Source organism: Urocitellus parryii, chromosome 5 (genome assembly GCF_045843805.1).
Source record: "Urocitellus parryii isolate mUroPar1 chromosome 5, mUroPar1.hap1, whole genome shotgun sequence".
In the NCBI taxonomy this organism is placed as follows: domain Eukaryota; kingdom Metazoa; phylum Chordata; class Mammalia; order Rodentia; family Sciuridae; genus Urocitellus; species Urocitellus parryii.
In genome coordinates this window covers 210,757,621-210,767,844 of record NC_135535.1, presented here as the reverse complement: position 1 = coordinate 210,767,844, position 10,224 = coordinate 210,757,621, and the positions used below count along the sequence as shown (strand labels likewise).

The 10,224-nt window shown below is 63.5% G+C and overlaps 1 protein-coding gene across 1 annotated transcript; it reads left to right on the top strand.

The window, feature by feature from the left end:
• Window positions 1-8,989: 8,989 nt before the first annotated feature.
• On the top strand, window positions 8,990-10,143 carry Nkx6-2 (NK6 homeobox 2). Its single transcript, XM_026410295.2, has 3 exons — window positions 8,990-9,395; window positions 9,470-9,642; window positions 9,892-10,143. The coding sequence occupies exons 1-3, from the start codon at window positions 8,990-8,992 to the stop codon at window positions 10,141-10,143; spliced, it is 831 nt and encodes a 276-aa protein (XP_026266080.1).
• Window positions 10,144-10,224: the final 81 nt, after the last annotated feature.

The following is a 10,224-nucleotide window of genomic DNA, read 5'->3' as shown; positions in this document are numbered from 1 at the left end:
ACCACTGTGGACCAGACCTGAGCCCTGCAGGCCTTGGCCCAGAACTTTCTGGAGTACCACTGTGGACCAGACCTGAGCCCTGCAGGCCTCGGGCCCAGAACTGCTGGAGTACCACTGTGGACTACACCTGAGCCCTGCAGGCCTTGGCCCAGAACTTTCTGGAGTACCACTGTGGACCAGACCTGAGCCCTGCAGGCCTCGGGCCCAGAACTGCTGGAGTACCACTGTGGACTAGACCTGAGCCCTGAAGGCCTTGGCCCAGAACTGCCTGGAGTACCAATGTGGACTAGACCTGAGCCCTGCAGGCCTTGGGCCCAGAACTGCTGGAGTACCACTGTGGACCAGACCTGAGCCCTGAAGGCCTTGGGCCCAGAACTGCCTGGAGTACCACTGTGGACTACACCTGAGCCCTGCAGGCCTTGGGCCCAGAACTGCCTGGAGTACCACTGTGGACCAGACCTGAGCCCTGCAGGCCTTGGCCCAGAACTGCCTGGAGTACCACTGTGGACCAGACCTGAGCCCTGCAGGCCTTGGGCCCAGAACTGCATGGAGTACCACTGTGGACCAGACCTGAGCCCTGCAGGCCTTGGGCTCAGAACTGCCTGGAGTTCCACTGTGGACTAGACCTGAGCCCTTCAGGCCTTGGGCCCAGAACTGCCTGGAGTACCACTGTGGACCAGACCTGAGCCCTGCAGGCCTTGGGCCCAGAACTGCCTGGAGTTCCACTGTGGACCAGACCTGAGCCCTGCAGGCCTTGGGCCCAGAACTGCCTGGAGTACCACTGTGGACCAGACCTGAGCCCTGCAGGCCTTGGGCTCAGAACTGCCTGGAGTTCCACTGTGGACTAGACCTGAGCCCTTCAGGCCTTGGGCCCAGAACTGCCTGGAGTACCACTGTGGACCAGACCTGAGCCCTGCAGGCCTTGGGCCCAGAACTGCCTGGAGTTCCACTGTGGACCAGACCTGAGCCCTGCAGGCCTTGGGCCCAGAACTGCCTGGAGTACCACTGTGGACTAGACCTGAGCCCTGCATGCCTTGGCCCAGAACTGCCTGGAGTTCCACTGTGGACTAGACCTGAGCCCTGCAGGCCTTGGCCCAGAACTGCCTGGAGTACCACTGTGGACCAGACCTGAGCCCTGCAGGCCTTGGCCCAGAACTGCTGGAGTACCACTGTGGACCAGACCTGAGCCCTGCAGGCCTTGGCCCAGAACTGCATGGAGTACCACTGTGGACCAGACCTGAGCCCTGCAGGCCTTGGGTCCAGAACTCTCTGGAGTACCACTGTGGACCAGACCTGAGCCCTGGGGAGCTGCCCCTGGGCTGGGATGGCAAGCTTGTTTGTCAGCTGTGAGCAGATGCTGAGGGGTGATGGGCTGGTTGCAGATAGCACTCCTGTTGAACCCCCTGCCTGGTAGGTGGCCTAGGGCCCTAAGCCCCTGTGCAGTGCCAGCAGTGAGGAAGAGCCATGCCTCCCACAGCAGGTGAACCCAATGCCTGAGGTGCTGGTCTCCATAACCCCCTGCTCCCCTCCCCCCACAGGACAGGGGCCCTCTCCTGTACACCAGACAACAGTGTGAAGGCGTGTCTGAGACTGAGGCCCTGCCTCCCGCCACCCTGGAGGCCAAGGGCCTGCTCCTGTCTGGAAACACCTTCTGGTGGGCCCAGGTTCTGCTCTGGTTCTCCTTGCTTTCTCCCGCTGAGCCTGGGAGAGGCTTCTGGTGCGGGAGACAGCCCTGCCCTGGCCAGCAGCCAGCACCTGACCTGGCCCAGGGCCATCCCCAGCTCCTTCTGTTCAGTCCTCTCTGATCAGATCTGGGGGCCCTCAGAGGCAGCCTTCCCCGCACCCTTGGCAGCAGGCCACATCACAGTGCAAACAGTCGGAGGCCCGTGGTGGTCAGAAGGACTCGGTGAGTTGGTTACTTTCCACTACGTGGAAGTGCCCAGTGCTTCCTTCCTGCCCCCACCGGATCAGACAGGATGTTCAACCAGGCCTGAGGCAAAGCTGTGAGCGGGAGAGCTAGACCGCCCCCAGGACAGCCCCAGGACAGACACAGCCGGCCTTCCCTACAAGTACACGGCCAGCTCCGGTGCCAGGGGCCCTGGGCCCAGCTCTGCGTACATGTGACCAGGAAAGGGCTCCTGAGACTTCTGACCATGACACCAGTATGACCTCTCATCCACCTGGAAGCCCCAAGGGACCATGGCCTGGTCTTGAGTGTGCCCAAGAGCCCCTCTGGCAGCCCCTACTTGGCCACTGCTGGTTCCATCTTGTCACACAACAGGCACTCAGTTCCTCGGGTGGCACATGAAGACCCCAGAGAGGGTCTTCACACGCCCAGCATGTCTGGCCCAAGGGTCCTGGCACAGGAGCCCTGTGCCCTGACTCATGGCCTGCTCTTTGTCCTTCCTGAAGGAGACAAGATTCTTGGGACCAGAGAAGAGTGCTTCTCAGGTGGCCTATGATTGTCCCCTAGAAGAACTTGGCACCACCCCACGTCCTGACCTCTATGGTCACAGGGCAGGTCCACCTGCCCCTAGGGAGCGGTCTCCTGGTCACTTGGAGAGCACTCTCCCTGCTCTCCTTGCCCCAGCTCTTACTTCCCGGCAGGCCCCACCTGGTGGGTACTGCAGAGGGCACTGGAGCCCACTTGGCCCAACTGGCTTGGACGGAGCTGTGGAGGGCCAGGTGGCTGCAGATCTCTAGCCAAGAGCCAGAAGCCTCTCAGAAGCTCAGCAGCCAGGCACAGTAGAAAAGGTCGGGCTGGCTGGCCTGGGGACAGGCAGGGCTCAGGCGTGTCTGGACCAGACCCCAGACAGCTGCACACAGGACCTCCGTCCTCAGATCCCGCTGCTGGCCGGAGCAGCTTACTCCACCTCAGGGGCCTCTTGAAACCTGGGTGGGGGGTCCCCATCTGTACAGAGAACCAGGCAGGGCACCAACAAGGAAAAAAGGTGCCATCTCTTGGGGGGACAGGACATCTGCACGGAGAGTGAGGTCCAGGAAGTGGGCTCAGGCCAGCAGCAGGGTGGGGGCCTCTGACCTCACAGGAGAGTGGGCAGGACTTGGACGGCCCTTGTCAGTGGGAAGAGAAGATCCAGGCTGTCCTGAGGGGGGAGGGAGGGTCCTGAGGGGAAGACCAAAGACACCTGGGGCTTCAGGCAGGGGCCGCTCAGGTGGGTGCCAATAGCCAAATTAGGTAGCCAGAAAGTTGCCCCAAAGACGGAACAGCCCAGTGGCCAGAGCCAGATGTGGTGAGCTCAGGAAGGAAGGGTACCAAGGCTTGAGGAACAAGGGATTCCACATGCAGGGCACAGAGCTGTGGACCTGGCACCTCACAGCAGCCACAGACACTGCCCACATGGGTCCCCAAAGTCATGAAGGTCGGGGTGCAGGTACAGCCCACATGGACCTTGCAGAACACAGAATCACCCCTCGGCAGGGTTGAGACTGGGCAAAAGCTGCCCTCTTAATACTCCTGTCAGATCTCAGACTCCTGAGAGGCCACCTGACCCCTTCAGCCTGCCCGGCCACCAGCCAGGCCTGGCTCTGGACCAAAGAGGGCCCTAAGCTGAGGAATCACAGCCTCTGCTGCTAGATACGGTGCCTCCTCTTCCCCATGGCCTCCCCTTGGCATCTGGTGTGGGGAGTCCGTGGGACCCTCCTGCTGTCCTCTGCACCTCCCATGCACTGCTCCACAGCCTCTGGTCAGGCCCTGTCCTGTTCTGATCACACCCACAGGCACCTCAATGTCGCTTGCTAGCTCTGTGGTCCCCTGAGGTGGCTGTGGCAGGGCAGGGCCACTTCTCCAGAGCCCATGCCGGCCACTGTGCTCCCTCCACCCCATGGTCAAGCGGAGATCCCTGAATGCCATCCCCAGGGAGCAAGGTGCATACAGACCACCTGAGGGCCACCCTGCACTGCCAGCCCCCGAGGCTCCTCCCCATGACCTCCAGGACCCAAGGCAAACCAGAGGAGAAGGCATCAGGAGCGTCCCCACTCCGCCCCTGCAGCCTGCTGGGACTCGATGCCAGACGGCTGCCCGGGAGATGGGCTGTGTGATGTGCCCAGAGCCCCACAGTTCACACACTGGAAGGGTGGCTGTGGGCCAAGGAGGGTCCTGGGCCTCCGGGTACTTCCCTTATGAGGCCCAGCAAGTGGGTACTGGAGGGAGCTCAGCCCGAGGAGGGATGAGGAGAATTTGAGTTACTCTAGACACCTGCCTGCACCATTATATTTACCAGAATAAATCACTCTTAAAGAAATAAGAGGGGCCTGATGAGAACCGGGGATCCAGAGCCAGAGTGAGGTGCCAAGGCAGGAGGTGCCAGGCTGGGTGCCTGGCCAGGTCCCACCAAGCCAGAGGGCCTGGGGGACTCCAGAGGGGTGAGTCCAGGGGGAGTCCAGGGGTCCTCCTGACACTGGGCCTGCAGGTCTGCCTGTGTCTAGGCTGCTTCCTGCAGGAAGTGGTGGGCTGCCCTGGCACCCCTGCCCACTCTGCCCAATGCCCTCTTCCTCAGCCTACCAGTGGGGCCTCCTGCCGCCCTCAGGATCCCAGATTCCCAGGGCTCTGCCCAGTCTTTCTCGGCCTGGAGACCACCAGCCTGTGATCTCCCCAACCTCAGCTGTCCTCCCCTTGACCACTACTGGCAAGTGGCCTGGTCCCTGCCAATGAAGTCTCCATACACCTCAAGGGCCACCAGACACCTCACAAGGGCTGGCTAGTGACACTCCTGGCCCTGAGATGATGCCCTTCCGCTCAGGAGCAGTGGGCGCTGCTTCTCTCTCCTTAGTAGCCCCAACCCAGCGTTCACAGGCTCCCCTCTCTAACTTCCTGCCCTCCTAAAACCGCTGAAGCCTGCGACCCCTGCCAGGTTCACTTATTTAGCCCCAGGACAGGAGGCTACCTGCAGATCCCCGATGGAGGGATGGGCAGCCAGGCTGGCTGGCAATGGGCTGTACAAGAGTCTGGGCCAGCTGAGCCACAAACAGTCCGCAGGTTGGAGACGCAGGCGAGGCCTCAGCCACCCGTCCTGCCCCAGGCCACCCACGCCTGATTCAGTGCTCTGGCGCTTCAGACTGGTGCTGGGTGCTAGGCACCCAGCCCTGGAGGGCACTCTGCCCCAGCCCTTGTTGCAGCGCGGCATCTGCCACTGGAGGGCGCTGGAGAGGTTGCCCTTCTCCCTGCATTTTGCTGGGGGTTTGGCGTCTCCTCCCTGCTGCTTTGTTCTGAGGGCAATCTCCAACGTGTCTCGGTGCCCCCCCCCCCCCCCCCCCGGGGCCCTGTAACTCCACCTGCGCCCTGTGAGCTCTGGGCTCCACCTCTGCGGACCCTCCAGCTCTGGCTCCGTAAACCCCGGTCTTCCTCTTCATCCCGAGCCAGCTGGATGGCAACCACAGAGATGATTCTGGGTAGTCTCAGTGGTCCCCTTTCGTTCCTTTGGACCACTGGTGCCAGGAAGCACCCTGCTAGCCGAGTCGTGCACACGCGCTGTGAACGCGCTCTCATTTGTGCACAGGACAAAGCCAGGACGCTACACAGAGGGCTGCCTCGGAAACTCCAGTCTAGAGCGGGTCAGGCCAGGGCAGGGGCAGCTCAGGAGCTGCCTAGAGCTGCACTGGGTCACTGTTTCCTGTATGAGTTCCCCGAGGACTCCTCGGGCTCCCTGTGGGCCACAGATAGCTTCCAAGCTCCTCTTGCGTGCATGTCCCTGTGACCCGCCTGCCTCCCCTGCCCTAAGGTTCCTGCCTTGAGCGGTGGGTCACCTGTCCTCCCAGCGGGCACTCAGGGTGTTCTATTCACCAAAGGTTTATCATCGGCCCACACTGCCAGGGGAGAGCATCAGAGGCTGGAGTTGGCAGCTGTTCACTTCGCTTACTCAGGGTGACCTGGCATAGCAGGTACCCAACAAACACAGGTTGAAAGGGTGAAATAAGTTCTGAAAGAGTTCTGCCAAATGGCGCGTGATCCATCTTCCAGCTGCAAACTGTTTGCGACGAAAGTGGCCGCAGTCTTAGGACATTTTCTGCTAAACCAGGAGGTGGCATTGGCGAACCTCTCCACAGCTGCGCGGAGGGAGCCCAGCGGCGCTCGCTTCTGGGGAGGGCGGCTTCTGGGATCTTTCTCCAAGAGGGGCGCTTCCTTGGATCCTACCAAGGGGGTGGTGCCTGGGGACGCAGCAGAAGCGGTTGTGAGTGGGAGCTCTGGGCAGCGACCAGAGACCGCGCACGGGAAAGAAGTTTAGCACCCCTGCAAGCAGCCCGCCGAACAGGGGGAGGGGACTCCGCTTTAAGTCTTCCAGCTGGGAGGGGAAGTGTCCAGGGTGTCCAAGGAAGAACAGGGCACCCGTAGAACGCACACCGCACTTCGGGCGCCGAGACCATCTTCCTCGTCCTGCACCCACAGCCCCCTCATTCCGCAAGCTGGGAGCCCCTGGAGAGCCGCACACTCTGTTACCCAGTGAGTCTGCCATCCCACTCGCGACCCCGCGCGTTCAGGCCACAGCCGAGGAAGGACTCCGGTTTACACAGACCCAGGCTTGCTGGTGCGCAGGGCAGCGACCGGAAAACTGTTTTCTCAGTCTGCAACAGCGCTAAAGGGTCTCCCGGTCGGCTGAGAGAAACCAAAGAGTGCAGCCTGGAGCGGCGGTATTCCTTCTGCCTAGCGCCAGGTTCCCCGGATCCTACGGGAACATAAAGCGCACCTGCCCTCCCGTCTGGGCGCGCCTCTCCCTGTTCAAATTCTGGAGACCCGCGCTCCTGCGAGACAGCTTTGCGGCTGCTGCTGCCTGAAGTCGGGTTGCACTGGGTGGAGCGGAGCTGGGGTCCCGCGTTGGAGTTCGGCCCCTCCTACTCATCCCCGCCCCGCCCTCTCCGGCCCTGCCCCCAACTCCACAGCTTCCCGCGTCCCTGCAGAGGCCTTGGCCTCCCGCCTCAATACCTCTCGGGAGCCCAGGAGGATCCAGACCCTACTCGGGAGGGTTCTCCTTGTGCTCGGACACTCGTAGCGCGCGTTGTGTATTTCCTCCGAAGATGTGGGGGCGAGCGAGGCCCGGAGAGTGTTTGGGGCCAGGCGGACTGGGTGCCATTGACAGCGCAAGGATCCCAAGTGCCTGTGTCCAGGGCCATAGGCTTGCCTCAACTGGGCTCCATCGCCGGCGGGGCTGCGGCGCACAATTGGATACTACGAGGGCTGACCCCGCCTAGAAAACCAGAAGAGCAAAACCCTTATGCGCCGGGCCTCACCGCACAGGGGTGGGACACCAGACGTGCAGCGCCGCGTCGCGCAGGCTTCCCAGCACTGTGAGCGCAAGCTCGGTCAGGAGCGATTCAGAATCCCGATCCACACAACGCCCCGGCCAAGAGTGGCTTTTGAAACCTCGACCTGATGGGTCCCTAACCCGTGGCACATAAAACGAAAATGAACCCCGGGAGGGAGAAGAGGGAGTGGACACTAGGCCGCTGCACAGAACCGCGGAGGTCTCCTCCTTCCAGGACACCCAAACCCCGGCGGCTGGGGCAAAATGGAAAAGTCGTTGGTAACGAACTGGCCCAGGCCCCAGAGAGCCGACCTCGAACACACAGCTTCCACCCAGAAACCCAGACCCGAAATGGCCGTCTTCATGCACACATTTGGGTCATGGCTCCCCCCCAACCCGTAGCAGATGATTATAATAGCCTTCACCTGTTACTGTTAATACACAGCATTTCCCAAGAGGAAGACAGTGACAGCGCTCAGCAGCTGCTCAGAGCCTGCATAGGGTGGGCTCCCGGTCGACTTTGGTCTCATTTTACCTTGCAGCAATTCTCTGGGGTGAGAGTTCTCTGGACCCAAGGAGGTCATTAGGGCCACATGAGCAACACGTAAAGGCCGTGCTTTGCCTGCTGCTCTTCAAGAGCGCACCCACGTTCAGAATGGAAAGTGACACCCTACGCACCCTGGGCCTCAGAGCTCTGAGACAGCTGGGGTCCAGTTCTCCCCGCGGGGGCCACTGGTGGTCCTGGGTCGCAGCCCCTGCCTAGAGTCACCTCCCGGGTAACCTCTAATAGGAGACCCTGACCTCCCCAACGGGAAATCTCTGGGGGCCGCCACATCACCACCCAGCTGCAGGAAACCCAGAACCTCCACCCAGTATGTACTAACAGAGAGCTCGGAGTGTGACCCCTGTCCCTTCGGCCCTCCCTGATACAGAACGGGCCGTTCGTTGGCCAGACCAGCAGCCCATTCGCCCGAGTCTAGTCTGGCCATTCGATCCGTGTACTCGGAGCCTCAGCTTCTTCCTCCCTTCCTCGGCCAGGGCCCACCAGGACAGCGTTCGCTGTAAGCCTTCAGCAGAGGCCGACGAGCGCAGGGCGCGTTTCGGACCACAGTCCCTGCCTGCGCCCGCTGACCCTCGTCGTCTGGCCGCCCGGGGCTCTTCCCCGAAAAGGACGCACTGAACGAGAGGACTTGATCTTCAAATCTGCATTCTTTCCGGGGATAAAATATGTTCTCGTATTTTTTTCCTGATTTCCCATTAAAACCTTTGCCTAACTAAACTCCCATCCAACGGGATTTATTTCGTCCCTGGGGAGATAAATCAGGGGACAAATTTACAGCCCAGGAAGCACCTGCCGCACTAATGGGCCCTTCATGGAGTGCGCGGCCGGCGGGGGCGCGCGTAGACGGCGGGGCGCTGGCCAATGGCCGGGCGGCCGGTGCCCGCAGCCAATCAGCGCGCGCGCCGCGCCCGGGCCCCGCGGTTATCAGTGCGTCCGTCCCGCGCGGCGCCGCTCGGACCGGCCCCGGAGCCGCCGCCGCCGCCTGAAACCCCATCTCTCCAGCCCGCGCCGGAGCCGCCCGCCCGCTCGGGCCGTCGGCGCCCGCCCGCGCCCCGCGCGCCCCGCTGCAGCCGGCGCCCGCCCGCGCCGCGCACAAACTTCTCCGGGCCAGCGGGCGCGGGCGGCGGCGACGGGGCCCGGATGGGCGCCTGGGCCGGTGGCGGCGGCGCCCATGGACGCTAACCGCCCGGGCGCGTTTGTGCTGAGCAGCGCGCCGCTGGCTGCGCTGCACAACATGGCCGAAATGAAGACGTCGCTGTTCCCGTACGCGCTGCAGGGCCCGGCAGGCTTCAAGGCGCCCGCACTGGGAGGCCTTGGCACGCAGTTGCCGCTGGGCACCCCGCACGGCATCAGCGACATCCTGGGGCGGCCAGTGGGCGCGGCGGGCGGCGGCCTCTTGGGCGGCCTGCCCCGCCTCAATGGGCTGGCCTCGTCGGCCGGCGTCTACTTTGGGCCCGCGGCCGCCGTGGCGCGCGGCTACCCCAAGCCTCTGGCCGAGTTGCCCGGGCGCCCGCCTATTTTCTGGCCCGGCGTGGTGCAGGGCTCACCCTGGAGGGACCCGCGCCTGGCCGGCTCGGGTAAGTGGCCCGCGCGGGGCTCTGCGTGGGGCGGGCTGGGCGCGCGGACTGCTCTCACCCGCCCTCCTTCGCAGCCCAAGCCGGCGGGGTGCTGGACAAGGACGGTAAGAAGAAACACTCGAGGCCGACCTTCTCTGGCCAGCAGATCTTCGCGCTGGAGAAGACCTTCGAGCAGACTAAGTACCTGGCGGGCCCAGAGCGCGCGCGGCTCGCCTACTCCCTGGGCATGACCGAGAGCCAGGTGAAGGTGAGCGCGCAGGCCAGGGGCGGCCTCCCTGGGGTCTTGCTGCGCGGAGGCAGATCCCGGCGCCCGCGTCCTGCGAAGGGTCGGCGAGCGGCCGTCCGGCCTCGGCCAACCCCGAGAGGCGCCGCTGTACGGGTGCGCGGTGCTGGCCACGGGCGGACGGCGGGGTCGGGCCGGGTCCGCCGGGGAGGCCAGCGTTGTAGAGGACTCGGAATTTCGGAGGCCCCTCTGACGGACCTCTCCCGCCCCCAGGTGTGGTTTCAGAACCGCAGGACCAAGTGGCGCAAGCGGCACGCGGCGGAGATGGCGTCGGCCAAGAAGAAGCAGGACTCAGACGCAGAGAAGCTGAAGGTGGGCGGCTCGGACGCGGAGGACGATGACGAGTACAACCGGCCCCTGGACCCCAACTCGGACGATGAGAAGATCACGCGGCTGCTCAAGAAGCACAAACCCTCGAACTTGGCGCTGGTCAGCCCCTGCGGCGGGGCGGGGGACGCCTTGTGAGGACGCGGCCGGGCGGAGGACCAGGAAGCGGGGCGCCCGGCGCCCCAGACGCCCGCCGCCCGCGCCGCAGCGTGTATATAT

Excerpts from the sequence above, each read along its gene's own strand:
- Nkx6-2 (XM_026410295.2), top strand. The coding sequence starts at position 8,990 with ATGGACGCTAACCGCCCGGGCGCGTTTGTGCTGAGCAGCGCGCCGCTG. Across the intron at positions 9,396-9,469 it reads CCCGCGCCTGGCCGGCTCGG|CCCAAGCCGGCGGGGTGCTG; the intron begins GTAAGTGGCCCG and ends CCTCCTTCGCAG. Across the intron at positions 9,643-9,891 it reads TGACCGAGAGCCAGGTGAAG|GTGTGGTTTCAGAACCGCAG; the intron begins GTGAGCGCGCAG and ends TCCCGCCCCCAG.